At 37.3% G+C, this 19,741-nt stretch overlaps 1 protein-coding gene across 3 annotated transcripts in view; it reads left to right on the plus strand.

Annotated features, from left to right (window-relative positions):
• LOC132200281 (myosin-I heavy chain) overlaps window positions 1-19,741 on the plus strand; it is a 45,945-nt gene that overhangs the window by 4,096 nt on the left and 22,108 nt on the right. For all 3 annotated transcript variants that reach the window (XM_059625632.1, XM_059625635.1, XM_059625634.1), the window contains exon 2: window positions 12,389-12,495. In XM_059625632.1, coding sequence (XP_059481615.1) covers window positions 12,389-12,495 — 107 coding nt within the window. The remainder of the gene's footprint in view (window positions 1-12,388; window positions 12,496-19,741) is intronic.

Consider the following 19,741-nt stretch of genomic DNA (forward strand, 5'->3'; position numbering starts at 1 on the left):
TTTAAAAGCTATATAATAGGAAATGGGAGGGCGGGACGTTTCACGGCTCTAGAAACGATAAAAGACATTTATAAACAAAGTCACACGAAACAAAGAGTTAAAAATACATTTTATTGCGAGGCATCGTTTTAAAACCAAAATATATCAGTTATTGACAAAATTAAAAATGAAATAATTTCTTGATTAACAGAAAATTCATAATTATTATTTCTTTTATTTTAATTTATTAAATTTTTTTTACTTAAAGTCCTGCAAAAATTCCCAGAGATATAAGACTGATTGTAAAGCGAATTGCTCAGGATCGTTGTTATTAAGAGTATAAATTCGTTCTTTAATTGTTATCGATTATCGACAAATGCAAAGCATAATAAAAACAGCACGCCCTCGTCTTCACAACATTTTCAATAACGGCAAAAATTAAAATTTGAGTGAACTAGAAATTTTAAATATTTTATAACAAGAAATGTTTGTTTGGCATAAGTGTTGTTGAATGACAAACACCCACAAGAAATAGAGGAAAATTGAAAGCGAATTCGCGGATCTGAGTAACGCAGATAATTTTAAGGTGCATCCAACGCGAACGAATTCATAGATTAAAAAAAAAATTAACTCCCGAGTTTCCTTGTGAGCGGCGACACTGCACGAATCCTTATGCACACACGCGGTGAATCACCCGGCCGGCGTTTCCACTCGAATTCACTCACCTTTCTGTGCGTCACCTGCTGCCCAGAATAAATAAATAAATATTAACCATTTACTTTTTCACTGCTGGCTCGGGGCGGCCGGAAGTTACTTACTCGCACACGAATCACATATGCATGTTTATTGTCAAGAAAAATAAAATAACAATGCATCGACCGCGGCAGCCAGATGATGAGATTAAGAAAAAAAATATTGAAAGGGCATTGCTTGGCGCGACCACCCTCTTTGCATCTTGTGCATGAGAAAACCACTTGACCCGGATAAGGAGGGGCTGCAACCCTTTCATCCGCAAACACGTGTTGTCCGTGAAGATTTAGCTTCGCACAAAAGCGGTCTCAGGTGTGGCTGTTGCCGTGCCAGAAAGAGAAAAACGAACCTCGCACACATGTGCGTGCAGCCCCTTTCGCAGCTTCCGAGAGTGAGGATAAAGACATCTCGCCATTAAAACACGCCGGATTTTCGTTCTTTTTCCGTCGGCAAAATGGGAAAAGCTGATTAGGTTTGGATTTGGTACTCACATGTAGAGGAAATAAGGCTTTTCTGCGTTCTTCAGTCTACAGTAGTTTATTTCGAAGGCCATCAGGCAAAATTATAAAATGAGGCTTATCTCGAGACCCATTTCTTTCACTTCCGCTATTGCAAACATTTTTTTATTCTACGTCAAATTTTCTGAGTGACCTGCATTAAATTAATTAATCAAATCCAAAATTGAATTGATTTTTATACTTAAAATTTTATTTCACATACAAAATTTAAAATTTGCCACTTTTACAAATAAAAAATAAGTCCCAAACCTATTAAATTGTGATTGGACGAGTCTGTTATCATAGAGAGGTTTTTTGTTTGTTATATAGAAAAAATACCATAATGAAACAATAATAAACAAATCAAATAAACCTATCAAGTGTCCAAATTTAAAGAAATGAAATGATTATATTATTGTACTGTTGCTTATTCCTTCATTGACCAATTTTTAAAATTAAATTGCTTCAAATTTGGTTAAAAAACTTTAGCGAATACATTAAATTAGAAAATTGACTTTTTAGATAAAATTTATACAACTTTCTAAAAAGATCGTGTCATTATTTGTTGAAAAACAGCTCCTAATTTGATACTTCACCCCAATGCTGCATGCTGATATTGATATAAGGAGGAAAGCGAGATTCCTTTTAAGTGCTTCCTCATTTTGCCTCACATCCATTTACAGCGAGAATTGCAGGCAAATCATCTGCGCCACTCTCACTCCAGCTATTATTTTATATCACACGTGATGATAATGATGGTCATGCGGGTGCTGCTCAGCATCACAATAAAACCGCAGAAGAAATCTCGTCCAGCAGCAGCCGCTCTCCAGCGCCTATTAAATTTTTTAATGCCCGTCACATTTTGTTCCGAGTTTATTTTTGTCCTGCAGTCGGGGACTTTTTATCGTGCGATCAGGAATTTTTTAGGCCGGAGATAAAAACTCTGGCCCGGTAACAACTTTTTTCACCAACTGCAAATTGGATTTTGCGGCAGATTATACGCGCGTTTGCGTCAGTGGGTTAAATTTTGGCCACAAGTTCCGGTGATAGCTCGGTATTGATGTAGTGTGGCGATGCCAATTTAATGACACACAAGGCGCATCTGCGAGGCGATTTAATTTATTTAGCCGCGAGTGAATGAGACAGTTTTATGGATTCGTTGGCGCGGCTCAGCGTTTTTTATCTCATAGTTTTTTCCGGCTCCTGATGAAGAGTTGTGGGACAGAAATTAAAGACCAATCAAGCCCCTCTGATGAGAAAAATTGCTGGCAGTATTTTTATTTTATTTCAAACAAATTTTCTTTGATGATTGTCCAATATAACTGAGTAAAAAATGATATGCATATTTTTCTATCTGCATATGTTTATAATTTATAAGCTTTAAACATGAAGGTAATATTATTTAACTCCAAACAATATAGTTTATTTTTTTAACTAAATACATATTTTGTGCAATTAAATTGCATAAATATTATATCATTACTTTTAAAAAATATCATCCAGGTATTTGTAGATAAAATAAATATAAAAAAATGTTTTTTTTTTATTTTTTTTTGGAGAGTTGAGGATTTAAAAAAACGTTTATCATAGATTGTAAAAAATATTAATGAGCATCAAATATATCAACATTTTGCTAAAAATTTAGCTAGCTTTTAGCTTATATGGAATATGCTGACACTTCACTAAAATTAATTGTGCCAACATGGAAACGTGATTTTCGGGGGGATTTCGCTGTTCTATAGTCGGCAGAAAACTGCTACATGCACGTCTCTGTGTGCAATTACTTGAACTTTACGTACTTAGTAACTTGTTGTACATATCCATAAAAGCGGGGCGCATATAAAGATGTAGTCTAACGGTGGAGCATGAGCGTTTTGAGCGGCGCCAAAGTGTCGGGACGCCGGCCGCGCGGTGACTCATATTCTCCCTCTCATTTTGGGGCGAGGGTGGTTTGCATTAGAAAACCCCCGGCGCGGCTCTAGGAGGGTCAATGGACACACAACGCTCTATACACGCATTACCATTATTGCGAAACGTGAATGGCGCGGGCGGGTTTTATTAAAAGGAATTTCGTCGCAGCAATAAAAGGAGCAAGGAGGGCGCCTTGAGCCAGTGGATTTTCAGATTAAGAGCCACAGGAATTTCAAATAAAAATCATATTTGCTCCTGAGGAAAGATGTTCAACCACTGTGGTCTTCTCATTTTTTTTTCTCAAGAAGAACGGTAGAAATTATTGAGCTAAATAAATTGATCAATAATGAAGAGATAAAAAAAAATACTAAATCGATTTCCTTTGTAATAATTTCCTTTTATTTGTATTTTATTTTTAACAAAAATATAAGTGAAAATTCTAAGTGTTTCAAATATGTTGAGTCAAAAATGTACTTTTTCCCTAAAGAGATTAATACGATTTCTATTTTGGAACTCGTCGGGGCTGCATGTGTTATGTACACTCATAAGAGTGGTGCAGTGTGGAGCAGCAGGAAATCAGTCATCGCCGCTGATGCGTTTCAATCTGTCTTGCCGCGCGCAGCTCACTCAGTGCACGGACCCCATTTATAAATACGAAAGGAAGGCGATAAAATCTCCTTGTTCATTGTCACTTTGCTCAGCCCTCGACCCTTCAGCTGCGTAAAAGTGTAAACAAACAATAATAATACACATAACACACCCAGTCTGTGGCACTGAGCTTCATCTCCAATATTGGGAGTAGAATGGGATGAACTTGAGCAGGTTAAATAAATAATCAGGACTCGCAGCAAACAAGCGAAACAGACTCAATGTTTTTCAATTCAAAATTCTCTAAACTTGTAATTTTCCTGTTGCTAATTTATTTTATAACAAAAGTTTTGTAAAAATTGATTGCTAAATTAATTTAAATATTTGGAACTTCAAAATTTGTGGTGAAGTATGTTTTTTTTTATCAAACGTAAACAAGATTTTAGATGGAAAACTTCGATCTAGAACGATTTGTTTATGTGGAATAAATTTTTGTCATGAGATTTTGTTTCATTTGCAAAAGTAACACAACATTCTGTAGATTATGTTTTTTTATTAATTTTTGTCAAACCAGCACCTTTTTTCGATTTTTCATGCGATTTTTCATCTTTTAAAACCAATACAATTCAAAATGATTGCTCACTTTTTAGTCCCTTTTATATCCATTTTTTCCTCATGCACGATGAGCGAAATTGAAAAGTTCTTCTTCCAGAATGCTCTCTTTTGCGTTTCCCGTCAATAGCAAAAAGCTCTTTTGTGCCAAGTGAAAGAAAATGAAAATTCTCAGCCTCTTTTGCGAGCCCAACAGCAACAAAACACGCGCCCGTCTTTGTCTTCCACTTTGTTCCAAAGTCACAAAAAACCTCAACGCGTTCTCATTTTTGTCCCTCAAGAAGAGGGAAAGTAGAAGAGGACAAACGCACCTCTAATCTTTGTTGCCGTTTTTTGGAACACGCGCCGCGTTTCCTGCAGCAAACGATCGGGGCAAGGAAGATAAATCGAGTTACGGCTGCAGCTTTGATGGATTACGTCAGCCAATTTGGAGCGATATTGTGAATCACTATATCGAGCTGGGGGGAGGGAGCTCTTTCCTTTGCCCCGCAAAAAATCACGCCGAAAACTCGGCTGCACATCTGCGTTTTGCTCTTTTCCACGGCCAGAGACCCAACGTAAACAGCCCGGCGGCAATCGCACATGCACACATGCTGCAATAACAATAACGCTCTCGGGCCTGTTTTAGCGCGTGTATCGGCTTAATTAACTACCAGGCCGCGAATTACGCTTCCAACATCATGCGGTGCGTGTTTGAGCAGCGAAAATTTATTATCGGCCGCACGCAAAATTCCGGGAAAACCGCATTACTTGCACCATGAATAGATTTTCCATAAATAGATTTTTTGTGCCTTATTTTAACCTATAAATCAAACAATGTTCAAATAATTGTCGAGTACTAGTATGATAAATTTAATTTAAAAATAGATTTAATTAAAAATTGCATTTTAACATGCCAAAAATTGTGTCATGTTTTTAAAATTAATATTTTTATAAAAATAGTTTTTTCATAGCTGAATAAAACATGTCGGGACATGAGAGAGAAATAGTAACATTAATTCAAATTTGGTTCAATTCATTTATTCTCTCACAAAAGGTCAAGATTATTCTTGGGGGGGGGCGGGGGGTGATTACACTGAGGAGAGATTTGGCAACCAGCCCTAGTAAACAACACTTATAGGTAGTCCACGATTGAAAAGTCGCGCGAACGAACAAAGTTAATAACATGTGTGGCCCATAAAGCGTCCACGATCAGTTCGCTGGGCGAAATTTCTCAGTTCGCGCGACTCGCGCGAAGTTCGCTGGAGTTGAATCGAGCTCTACTCTGGCGAACTTCGCCAGACCCGCGTTGAGCGAAAAATCTTGCGCATGCGTGCTTTTCATAAAAATTAAAATAATAAAAAAGCTCATGAAGTTATTTTTTTTTTAATTTACTTATTTAGATTTTTTGCCAGATCTCAATTTCGTTTTTTTTTACAGAAAAATTTTAATTTTAAAGCCAAATTAATTAATTTATTTATCTCATTTAAATATATTTTGATTACATTTTTGGTACCTTATAACTTCAATTTCATAGAAATTAACTTAATTGTTTTTAAGACAAAAAAGTTTTGTTTTAAATATATTGATACATTGATATTTTTAATTAGATTGATCAATTGAGATTATAAAATTTAATTTAATTCTACATTACCCTAAACTATTTATAAGAAATTTAAACAAAAGCTAATTAATCTAAAATGTCTATCATCGCTGTTTTATTTTTGCAATTTTTATTAATATCAATTCTATTGTATTCAGAAAATCGTTTTAAAAATTTGATGAATAATTATTTTTCTAATTTCTAAGTGGACTCATTTTGGTGGATGGAAGTTTTAGTAAAATTCTTTGTGGTGGTGGTGCCTTAACAATTCAATATTTTCCTCCCAACAATTGATTAATTTTCAATATTTTAGATGTTTTGTAACCATTGGAAAAAAATTTATTATTAAAATTATTGACATTTTATAGTACTCTTGTAAATTACTATAAAAAAACGCATGAAAATTAAATATTTTATTTTTATTTATTTACATTTTTTTTGCTGAATTTTCAATTAAATTTTTTGGTCAGTTCTCAAATATATAGTTTTTTTTAACTTAACAAGATAAATTTAAATTTTTTAAATTTAAATCAATTTATTTATTAGGTACTTGTGACGTATTAGTGACGTAACTTCGCGCGAATATTGTATTTCAATCGTGGACGCTTCAAGCGAACGAAAAAAAAGTTCGCGCGAAGTTCCCTGTTCGCTCAGCGAAGTTCGTTCGCGCGAACTTCAATCGTGGACTACCTATTAAACTCATAAGCATAATTTGACAGCAAAAGTGTTTCCTAATTAAACCTACTTGCCGAGCTGGAGCCGAAAAGGGAAAAAATTCATAAAAACAGTCACATATTCTTTACATGCAATTTTAAACTCAGGAACCGTAAAATTTGTTAACGCAGTTGGCAGGGAATTCCACTGATTCGCGATTCGAAAAGAAAAAAAAATTATCACACATGGTTATTAATTTTTTTTTAATTCTATTCAACAGCATTATAATTTCTACGATTTTTTAATAGTGCTAAATTTTTTTAATATTGTTTTGTTTAATATTGTTTTGTGAAAAACTAATGTTGCTCCAGGTTGAAAAAAAGTAATATTTATGATGCGTTGCGTCCGATAACGCGAGAGGGAACGTGTGTGCCAAGGGAGACAAAACATGTGTACTTGCTGTACCGAGAGTGCAATGAGCGCACAAAGACCCCGGCCTCATTACAGGACGAAAGTAGCGGGCCGGGAAAGAAGCCGGGCATCGATCTGGAGACTCTGCTTGCGGGGCACACGCCGCTGACTGACGTCACTTCAATTATTTCGTTCTCCGTCGGCCACACCAACGTGCATGTATGAAAAAAAAATGGAAAAAGCCGAGCAAATATTTGATGGAAAAAGACAAAAGATTTTTCTCCCTCGGCTTTTCCCCTCCACAGGGCCCAAGTGCGGCGCACATGTGAGATTTGCAGGGTTTTATAATTTGTATTGATTCTCGTTCGGGCTAAAAATAAATCTCGGCTGGCTGGAAAATCGAGAGTGCTCTACTCTCAAGGAAAGCAGGCTTTGAACAGCCGCACATCTAACGCTCTCTTTGAAGCACAAAAAGCGGCAGCGGCACTTCTTGCTGTGCTGATGAATGAGTAATGACGCCAGCCAGCATCCTAATAGGAAAATCATACAGTATGATCATTGTTTTGGAATGTGCGCTTGAGATGCTGCAGCTTCAGCGCCTCCTTTGCGTTGGAGGTCGCGCCGCAGCCGCCGAGAGAGTAACGAGAAATCGAATTGTGCACATGTTCTTAGAAACTCATTGCCATTTATCTTTGTTAATAGCCATTCGTTTTATTAATCAGGACAATGCTTGTTTTAAATTACATCGACCGACCGTGAGTTGGAAACCTCAATAATGGAGTTGAATCTCCCATGACAGCTGCCTCCAATTAAAGCTTATTGAAAATAATAATTTAATTTTCATGAAAAAGTTGAAAAACAATTCAAACTCCACTGGAAAGTTAAAAAAATTCATTTGAAAAGTCAATTTAAAATCTATTATCAATATAGTTTATTAAAATTTAAATCTTAAAATTGTTGCATAAATTATTTTACTACTTAAATTATTTTAATAACAATTTTAGCATTGTTGTTGAGAATTGTCAGGATTTCACTTCAAAATTGAGGTTTAATGTTTTGGTTTTTATTTAATGCAATTTTCCCCCCAGAACTGCCCCAGAACTTCTATAAATAAAATTTCTCCTAGCTAAAATCTTAGTGTAAAAATTAATTTTATAAAAACATGAGCTGATAATACCCTTTTTATTCTAAAATTCCTGAATTAATTTTATGTAAAAATGGAAAACACCGTGTTTGAACTTTTCCAGCTCCCATTTTCATGAACGGGCCGCGGCCTACTTCCAGAAATATCTTTTTCACATCCACTTTAACTTTGTCCCTTTCAATTGACACTGCACCACGAAAAAGGTCTTTTAGGGAAATGTCGAGTGCTACAATCTTTGACATTCTACTCTTTTTCTGGAGCACCATCACAACCGACGGATGCAGGGAGAGACCAAAAGAAAGGGAAAATGTGGAAAAATGGGGCACTACGAAAAAAATGGTAAAAAGCCGCAGGATGTGCTGACAATGAGCGCGGCAGAGTTATTATGTCGAGATATGGTGAGGGACAATGTGCTGCTTCGCGTATCAACACGTGAGACTCCCTGCAACCGAGCATAGTCTGAGCTCAAAATTTTTATACATCTTTTTATTGTTTGTGCAGCGCGTGGTGTCTCATTGTTTTGGTTGCTCCCCTCCCATTTGCGTCTCCCCTGGCTGCGAAAGAAAGAGTTGAATGTTATGTGTTCAAGTGGAGAGCGCCATTCTCTTCTTCTCACTTTTTAGCTAAAAAATAAGAGAAAAATCACGTATTCACATTACAAGTGTAAAATGACGTGTTTACTTGTCTCTCATCTCTACATTACATGTAACGGGAATCAAATTTATACATTTATATCAATGTAAGAATGTCTCCTAAGACGGGAATGGAACAATATAATAAATTTTTTAGCACAAAACCACACTAAAATTTTTTAGAGTTAAAAATGTAATAATTTAATTATAATTCCATCGACTTTCAAAAAGGAGTGAATAAAATAGAATAACAAGAACTTTGATAATACTAACAATATAAAATATAATTAAAATAAATTTTTTTGTTTAAATTTATATTTTTTTATAATTATAGCGTTAATCATTGAAAATTGAAATCATTTTTTTTTTTGGGGGGGGGGGTCAGGCCAAGACAAAGTGTCTTGTCGGCCTGTGCCCTTATTGAGCTTGCGGAAGGCAAGCTCCAATCTTATTTTTTTAAATTTAATGTTAATTTTAATGTTTTACTCAAGATATAGTGAAGTGCTTTTACTATAACCTTTGCTATACATTTTTACTAATTTAATCAGATATATTATGTTGAATATTATTGAAATCTAGATTAGAGCTAAAGCTACATCCTTAATACTTATTATATAAGATAAAACGGATCTGTACAATATCTTCGAATTGAAATATTTTCCCACACTTAACTTTATCTTATTACAGTGTGACTATAAAATTTGAAATTAAAAATTCAATTGGCATTATATTTATATTATACAATAGGAGTTGGAGGTCCTAGCTACATACATTTTTTTTATAATGAAGACGGCTTGTAAATTTTCACACAGTCCTCGCTGCTGGCGGACACATGCATTATTATTTTCGCGCGCCACTTCCTCTTATTCTCTGTGTCTCTCATTAGCCGTCCACTTGATGCGCGCGATGTTATCAAGAAGCCGCCGCCGAGACTCCTCCGGGGCAGACGCAATTTTTCGCATTGGACGTCGATAAGGAGAAGAGCTGCGTGGCTCCGATGCTTTTAGCTCTTGGGGCGATCAATCTTGATGTCAAAAGTCGCCGTTCTAGAAATGCATAGAGAGGGACATTCATATCCGAATACGAGATGAGTCGCTGCTTTGACAGGAGCAATATTTCAAGGACATCCTGCCCATTAGATAGCGGCCAATTTGCGCTCCTGTTCCCATTTCTCACAGGCGAACTAACGTCGTGTCTCCTCGCGATTCGCAGCCCTGATTACTTTTCGTCACTTTTGTTTGCTCTCGCACCAAGAGCGGTGAAATTGCTTTTTGACTCGCTACTTCTTTTCTCTGCCGTTGGGTTTTTCTACGTCAAATAGTCTTTTGATAGGGTTGTGCGCAAGAGTTAACTCGATTCTCCAAGGAATTGAGAATGGAACGACTAACTTTTAACGCAATTAGCTAGAAAGATCTCACTTTAGCTTTGTGTCAGATAAAAAAAAAGAAATATTGAACGTAATTGACATTTCGTGTCATTCAATCAGAAAACTATTCCCATTTGATTAAATTTTCTCATTCAATTTTTCATGCATGGAGTGTTATTTTTTATCTGCTTTTGAACCTCTTTTTGCACAAATTATTACCAAAAATTTCAAAGGTCTCTTAGGGATCACTTTTAATATTGTCTCTATTCAAATCGTTAAAATATAATAGTTTTTTCCCTAATAATAATATAAGGACAAATTTTTCCATAAAAAAGATTCATTCCTATTTTTAACGTAGACTTGCGAATTCTGTAATGTTTTGTTCAGCAAAATTAACGATGGATATTTTAAAAATTTAGAAATTTGGTCCTTTTATTGTAGAATTAATATTTGGCTGTTAATTTTTATACAGGAATTTCAATTGGAATTTTATCTTAACAAAATCAGAACCTCTAAGTGGAAAATCAATTCCGATTTTGAACTTGACAGGGAGTCAGTTTTAACCTGTTTCAGTTTGAAAAATTTCAATTCGTTAGAAAGGCATTAGAAAAAAATTAAATTTTATTTTATTCCTGTAAAACGTTTACTACTATATTTAACATTGTGAGAGTTTTAATGATTTAATTGTCCATTTTTTTCCAAATTATTTAAATTAATTGTAAGGAATTACGTCAAATTGAAGATAAAAAGTCATTGAATTGGCAATTAAGTCATTCTGCGGGCAGTTAACTAACCTTGTCTCACTCACTCCGTCTCCGCCTCAATTACGTCGGGACGAGAAATCTGCCAGCACTTGAGCTGCACAATTTACGGTCGCTTTCTGTGTGCAGTAATTGCTTTGTTTCGCCATGGCTTTTAGCTCCATCAGCTGATCGTACTTAAGGGCGTTCGCCGCCACTCTCCGGGTGTCGGTCTGGAAAGTCTCTCTCTCGTTTTCCCGGCCAGTTTGGTCCACTCGTGGTCTAATAGACGCCAATTACTCTGCGTGCCGAGAGAGCATGCATTATTTCAGGCTGCTCTCTTTTTTCATCTCCCTCGCGGTGGATGTGCGCGCATTGTTAACTTGCTCCAAGAGCCCTTCATTTCATCAAGACGAGTGCACCTTATTTTTATGTTTGTTGTGTGAGAGAGAGACGGGAAGGGCCCGGCGTGTGTGGGTCCTTCTTCGCTTAATGAGCGCTCCTACTATTTGCCCAGACGGCTGGTTTGCTTCACTTGATGAGCTTGAGGGGACTTGGAAAGATTGAAAATTAATTCGCATTTTTTTGCACAAACTTGCGAGACTTGCCTATTCCAGACAATTCAAATTAATTTTCATGGACTTAAATTACACTACTTTTATGTGAATGGTTTTTTCTTTATTCTCTTTATTCTTTTTAAATTAAAAAAAGTTAAATAGGGCTATTTTAAATAAGTGGTTTACTTTCCTTTTCATGCAGCGTCATGCAGTAAATTATTTTGACAATAAGTTTATTTTTTTTTTCAAAATAATTTTGTTTGAATTTCAATGATATAAATATGAATTGATCTATGTAAAATTGAATTTCTTGCTTTCTTCCCAAAAAGCTGAAAGAAAAATGTACGAATTTGTTCCTCTTTTCATCTTTTCTTTACAATATTTTATCATTTCCTGTATGATGTTCTCAAAAGGGGCAAAGATTGCCTCGCGTTTTACTAAGAAACATCATTTGAAACTAAATCTCAGTGAACTAAATAAATTTTAGTAATTTTAACTGTCAAATTTTTCCAACTTATCAATTATAATTTTTAATTCTATCATATCGCATAACACACTTACTTTTACTCTCATCAAAATAAAAAAAAATGTAAGTGCAGATTTTCTGTTAAAACATTAATACAGAATACTGACAGCATAATATTTAATAATTGTAATATGATTTGAATATGTATAAATTATTATAAAAGAACTGTTAATATTATGGTCTTTTGCTAGTATGAAAAAGGAAACAAATTTAGTAAAAAAAATTAAAATATTTTTAAAATAGTTAAAAAAATTTAATATCAAGAAATTTTAGTAATATATTATATTATTTCTATTATTTTAATATTTATAAATACAAACTAAATATTAACTAAATTTGTATTCAATGTTAAGGTGCAAAAGCAAACTATTTTTAAGAATTATTATATGAAAATGTAGTAAAAGGAAAATTTTTAAATTTTTGTTTCCTTTGTTCGCAGGTTCTCGTCCAGAGTTCGGCGTGCCGGACATGACGATGCTCTCGGACATCGACGAGGAGGGGATCAACAAAAATCTGCACGTCCGATACGACCGAGACCAAATCTACGTATCCTTTTCATATTACAACTCACTCGTGGGCGGAACGCAAAGGAAGTCACGAGCCGCGCCAAGGAAATTGATTCGATCAATTTTGACGCGCCGCCCTGCGGGTTGCATACACACACGCACATCATCTCCCTATATTAACTCGGTTGGTGTCAATAAATGCGTGTGGCCCCATTGAAACGGACGCAAATGAGAGTTGGGGATTTGAAAGGCGTAAAAATGAGAAAGAAGTGTGCGTGGGAACGGCGAAGGGGCCAATGAACCCTCACTGACACATTCTCGCGACGGGGTGACTTTGATCTTCGTAGTCATGGCAACCAAGGGGAGAGAATAAGCCATTAATCAAAAATAGAACTCGCAGCGTTGCATTTCTTTTCCTTATGTTTATTTCAGCGGTTTTATATTTGTTTGATTCTCGCGACACACTTTTTTAATCGGGGAGGAAGCAGGAAAATGAAGTGCATTTTTTTTTCATATAAATTTAATGAGCTTGGTTTTTTGCTTCCTCTCTTTTCCCGTCTGGCTCTCGATTTTCAACGGCTGTGATTTATTTAAAAATTAATGCTCCATTAACTGAGCGATATTACATGAAAAGCTTTGAAAGAAAACTAATGAAGTTTTTATTGCTGTAGCGAAAAGGAATACTTCAAACATTTTCAGTCACACAAATGAAATGAAGAAAAATACAATAAAATTTCGCTCTGTGGACACTTCTTGAAAATAATAGAGACCGTGTGGCGTCATCACGCCCGCCGGCAATAAAAATCGAGAGAGGACCGCATACGGAAAACGAGGAATCGGCGAGTCGAGATGAAATATGGCGCATAAAGCGATTGGGACAAATCTCCGGAGACCCCTAGCTATGGTAGCCTCGCAACATCCTCGCTAGATTATTCTTATGTGTTCACTTTTATCTTTACAACAACTCTGCGCGTTTGCTTTTTACCGTGTCTCTCTTGCTATAAAAATATCACTCTTGACGAAAAGGAGGAGAGACGAAACACGGCTTGCATGTTAATCGGAGGCCCGCCTATGTACGAAAATTGTTTTAGGGGCCCCTGTGTGTCCAATTATTATTGTTGCGAGCCGCACTTCAATTAAATTTGACTTTGTGCGTTCTTTCTTTTGTGTATTAATTCTTTCGCTCGGTGTAATTTTACGGGTGCGTGGCTCCAGCGTTTGAAAGAGGATGACGCGAATGACGTCACTTTTGCCCGATCGATACTCGACGTACCTCGGCTGTGTGTATTATATGTACCGAGCGCTCTTCGGCCGAGTGGAGCAGGTCCTTTGCGGCGGTGCAACCCTTTATTGCATACCGCGCGCCGGGTTATTATTTACAGCTAGCCAAATGGCCAACAGCCCTCGCGCCATTTATGTCTAGCACAGAAAACGAGAGAGCGAGCAGGAAATTCAAGCGAAAACGCCACTCGAAAGGGCTCAAAATATTTGGTAAATAAAGCGCAAAATGCTAAAATACTGGGAGGTCTAGTATATAAAAAGGGAAGCAAGAAAATTGATGACAATTTTGCAGGCAATAAAAATTATTCATAAGGCGAAAATTTATTTAATATATGTGAGTGAAAGACTTGCTATTACGATTTATCTTATCGTTTAGTTATCAATATGCCGATCATTCTGTCAATTAGAAATAATTTATTAAATGAGATAATTTTGTGAAATTTTACTTTTTGTAAAATATCCAAGCTTAGCACGATCTTCAATTTTTAAAAGATGAAATTTATAACAAATAAAGAAACTACATTAAAATAACATTATGTTAACTTAATAATAAAATTTAAAAAAAGTACGTTTTAGTAACAATTTTTAAATAAAAAGGTACCGTCAGAATTAATATAATTTATATAGTTTTCCAATATAAAAATTCCGTTTGCTTGAGAACCTTTTGAATTTGAGCATTTGTTTCCTGGGTGTCATTGAACTGACACCGAATATCGCTGACAGACGGGGGTTTTTGTTCCATAAACAGCTAGCGTAATAAATTTTCGAAACGTACACTTAGCAGAATGAAATTCAAGCCAGACGAGTAAGCAAGGGGTGCTGCATTTTATTCAATTTGAAAAACCGGTTCGCGAGCAACAGCCTATAAAAATGACGTCGCTTACGAGCATAAATTGTTGCCAGTGCGCGCAGAGAGGGACCACTTTTTCGCACGTTATAATAGGGGGTGGTTTGCATTTTAATGAAGACGCGCGTGCGTTCGCGCATCGGACATGTTGATCAGGGGAAGAGCAACTCATTATTCACAAAAAAAATTCTAAAGAGAACGGAGTAAAAATGATACGGGCGCTCAAATGTGTCTTTTGTCTTGAATATCAATGACAATCCACCATAAAAATAAAACTCAATCTCTTCCCATTATGTGCGTATTTTTGAATCAAGGAACGTGATTTGCTCAGAGACGCAAATAAAGAGAAGGGATTGTGTGCTTGAGCGAAAATATAATGACACGGCGATATACGTGAAATTCGCGGAAAAACGGCGTGTCTGTTGGAGAATAAAAATAGCTTTATTTGGCTCGGTAAACTTCCTGTCGCACACCTGAAGAGGGAGCTTAAAATAAATAATTTCATTGCTAAATGAAAAAAAACTTATGAGATCAATATTTGCGATTTTGTGTATACTGATTTTTTTACTTTTATAATTTTGATAATTAATTTTATACAGTATTTGATTTCAAGTGCAAGAAATAATATTTTTGTTTTGATTTGTGCAAAATCGTTGCACACTTACTTGATTTAATTGTTTAATTAGACCTGTCCTGGTATTATATTTAAATGCTACCTTTCCATATTCATTTTTCCAATTTTTATTGAAAGTTAAATTTTGTGCCTACTGATAATTTAATAATATTGTGATTGAAGAGGCTGAAAACTAACAGCAAATCCAAATTTCTCGCAATTTGAGATTCTGATAAAACTTTTCTTGGCAAACTTGTTTTAAAAATTGTTTATGGACGAAAATGGACGAAATTATTAATTTCCAAAGTTTCCTAAGTGGAAGCCTGGTGGAAGCCATATTTAAGTTTGTCCTTTGGGTAATGTTTTCTGCTTGGAAAACTTTGAAAGTTATGAACTGCGTCATCATTTTTTGCACAAGATCATTTTTCTAAAAAAGTTTTAATTGTTCTACAAGGTCTATTGGGATAACTATTAAATATTTTGAGTTTCCATATTTTTAGCAGTAAAATTTTGGCAATGAAACACGTGAAATAATTGATAAAATTTTAATTCTGGCTCTTATTTTAACACTAAACAAAACGCACCACTTTTTAAGTCTTATAGAAGCAATATATTCTTTTTTCTATTAAATTTGACTAATTAATTGTTCCCGTTTCGAGAGGTTTCTTTGGTATTAAATTCCAAGTAAACGGAGAGATTTCAAAATTTGTTTAGTGTAAATAATCTTGAACGCCACGACCGTCTCGCTCGATTAAATTTCACACCGCCCAGCGAGTCGCTTTGCTGTCAAAATGTTGTAAAATGAGCGTCGACGTGCAATCTCCCCGAAAAGCGGCAGTTAAGCAGCAGAATCATCACTTTAGTGACACCCTCGTCGCATTAAATTTTTTCCAGACGATAAAGGCTCCCAGTGTATTTTTTTTACATCACACACCTGATATTTTTTTACTCTGCGGTACGATATCGACACCCCACGTTTTCTTTGTGGCTGGAAAGGAAGCGCGTGTCCATTCAGAGTGAGTCGTATCACCTGGCCCATCAAAAAGCAGCTTGCTTTACTGCACTCTAGTTATACAACCCCTGCCCGCCTGCCTGCCTGCGCGATGAGTTATTATTTTGGCACACGCGATTTCAACGCTGCAGCTAATTATTTGGGCGCCGGCCAATTTGGCCGCAGCTTATTTACATGTTAATCAGTCATTGTTTTTCACTCCGAGCGAGGCGCCGCTGCTTTTTGCTCTCACGTGTCCCGACTGCAGATTAGAAATTTTGATTGACAACAGCTTGGGACGAAAAAAAAAATTATTTTGCTGATGGAAGTTGTTGCTGTGGGCGTTGGTCGACGATTTTATTTGTATGCAAAAATCTTGCAATCTTTTTAAGAAAATGCTTATTTTATTTATTTATTTGAAAGACAAACTTTTCATTACATAATATTTTTTAATCATTCGTAGCTTTTAGTAATATTGTTATCAGTTCAATTATTAAATGGTTAGTTATCACCCATTTAAAGGCCTGAAAAATTAACGTTTGATCACAAAATGATTAAAAAGCACAGCGTGTACGAATCATTTATAGAATTGGTGAATTCTGACAATTCTATCGGCTACAAAATTTAAACAGAGATATTTTTTAGATTATATAAAAAACATTCATAATTATAAAATAATTGTGTTTGTTTTTTAATAAAAAGAAAATAGATAAAAAAATCTTTGATATTAACAAAAATTAAAGTAAATTGGCTATTATTAGCTGCACACAATATTTAATAACTACAAATAAAAATAAAATTAAAGGTTCTCAATAGAAAATTCAAGATAAAATGTTACATTGTTTCTATTTGAGTAAAAAGCTCGAGCCTTATTTTACTTAATAAAAGATACTCGCTTTCAGGCGTGAGAGTGTAATTTAATTAATCACTCTCCCATCAGCGACTTTTTGCCGTCGAATCTTTTTGCACTGTTCTGATAAAAAGTGGCGCAGCGCAGGGGGTCTCTCGTAAAAATTTAACGAGCGCCCTACACAGCCAGAGTGAAATAATAATTGCCTCCTTCACCTCATGCATGCACACTGGAGTGTGTGTTAAGAAAGAAAGAAAGGAGGAAAAATCGATGCGGACGATGAATCAACATTTGGCTACACTCTTTGCAAGAAAGAAAGAAGGAAAATCGAAGGGTTGCCGAGAGGGTGCTCGACTCGAGATGATTTCATGCAGCCCCCTTTCTCCCCCCTTCATTATTTGTGCTCGTCTCATTACACCGCAAATCCGTCCCCTTGGCACGCTGACGATCTATTTTTAATGCCGAACAAAAGAATAAAAGCGCCAAATGCGTGTGTGTGCGGATTTTCCTGAACTCCATTTAATACTCGTACTTGACGCCGAGATGCAGCTTTTGTCCTGCATGACTCGCAACAATCGATTTTTTCCTTACTTCTTATTCGCGCACAACCTTCGCATGCTTTCTGAATTATGCATGGAAAAAATATATAAATTTCCATGTCTGCGGGAGGAAGAGCGAGGGAAATTTAATTCATGCCATGACGAAGAGGCTCTGAAATAGCGTTGTCGCACCCTCTTGGCTTTTCCATGCTCCAGCATAAGGGGTGCTGGAGACAGTTTCACTGCCGCTCTCACTTTTATCCTTTTGTCAATCGTTGAGGGAGGGAGACACCAAATCAAATGACTTAAATAAGCATCCACTCAAACCAAAACACAAATTGGTTTTGTTCGAGCCCCATGAAATGTTTTTTTTTTTTTGGGAAGGTGAAAATATTTGTGGTAAATTAGAGGAAATGGTTGAAACTTTTTGCATTCAAAGGAAGAGGAAATTTGGAATTGTAAAATAAAATTATTAATTATATATTTCAAATTTCTTTTTCTGGATATTCATGACAAGAATATTTGGTAATGTTATAGTACGCGCGACGTGTTTTTTCATAAGTTGGCAGCACTTATGCTCCCATGTAAAAGTATCACGTCGCGCGTTCGATAGTGGTTTTACGTCGCGCATACAATAATGGTTTTACGTCGCGCGTACAATACTGGTGGCGGTGTAATTTTTAAGGAAACCGATTTTATTTCCCGATCACCACGGAAACCTCTATAGCATGCGCGACGCAATTCTTTTCCTACAATCTTAATTAAGGGGACTGCTAGGAAGAATAGGGGCCCTTGGGATGGGTTCAGAATGGGGCAAGACGACCTCCGGAGGGCCGTGCGCACCCTTATAGCAGGCGCGACGTATGTTTATAGCACGCGCGACGGGCCGTAAATCCAGTGAAGGGCAAAGCGAACTCAGCAGGGCGCTTTTCACCATCGTAAGAGGCGCGACGCATGGTTATAGTACGCGCGACGCATGGTTATAGTACGCGCGACGCATGGTTATAGTACGCGCGACGCATGCTTATAGGAGGCGCGACGCACGAAAAATTAATTATTTCAAAAGGTGTTGCACGCAGCCGGAGTTGTGGGCACCCCACGAACCGGCAACTCGGAGTTGGGCAACCCCCAAGATTAATTTTTGCAGAAGCCGCGAGCGAGGGGTGGAGGCGCAGCGAGGTCGAGGACGTGGGGAAGGCCGTGCGGAGGGCGAGGACAAAAGGGCGGCTGTGTTCATGAGGGGGCTCCGCAGGAGCCCCCTCACGAACCCCGCCCTTTTGTCCCGCCCGGAGCCGGCCTTCACCACGTTCTCGGGCGAGCGCGCCTCCAGCCCGAAGCTCGCAAACCCACAACGGAGTTGCCCATAAAAGGTGTTGTCTGCAAAGGGAGTTGTGGGCACCACACTTTTTGCTTTCTAAGCCCTTTTTGCAGACAATTCCTTTTGTAAGCAACTCCGTTGTGGGTTTGCGAGCTTCGGGCTGGAGGCGCGCTCGCCCGAGAACGTGGTGAAGGCCGGCTCCGGGCGGGACAAAAGGGCGGGGATCGTGGGGGAGCTCCTGCGGAGCCCCCCCACGAACACAGCCGCCCTTTTGTCCTCGCCCTCCGCACGGCCTTCCCCACGTCCTCGACCTCGCTGCGCCTCCACCCCTCGCTCGCGGCTTCTGCAAAAATTAATCTTGGGGGGTTGCCCACCTCCGAGTTGCCGGTTCGTGGGGTGCCTACAACTCCGGCCGCGTGCAACACCTTTTGAAATAATTAATTTTTCGTGCGTCGCGCCTCCTATAAGCATGCGTCGCGCGTACTATAACCGTGCGTCGCGCGTACTATAAGCATGCGTCGCGCCTCTGACGATGGTGAAAAGCGCCCTCAGGAGTTCGCTTTTCGACCGTCGCGCGTCCCATAGTGATACGTCGCGCCTGCTATAAGGGTGCGCACGGCCCTCCAGAGGTCGTCTTGCCCCATTCTGAACCCATCCCAAGGGCCCCTATTCTTCCTAGCAGTCCCCTTAATTAAGATTGTAGGAAAAGAATTGCGTCGCGCGTGCTATAGAGGTTTCCGTGGTAATCGGGAAATAAAATCGGTTTCCTTAAAAATTACACCGCCACCAGTATTGTACGCGCGACGTAAAACCATTATTGTATGCGCGACGTAAAACCACTATTAAA

Source organism: Neocloeon triangulifer, unplaced genomic scaffold (assembly GCF_031216515.1).
Source record: "Neocloeon triangulifer isolate White Clay Creek 2 clone unplaced genomic scaffold, ASM3121651v1 ptg000014l, whole genome shotgun sequence".
NCBI classification, from domain to species: domain Eukaryota; kingdom Metazoa; phylum Arthropoda; class Insecta; order Ephemeroptera; family Baetidae; genus Neocloeon; species Neocloeon triangulifer.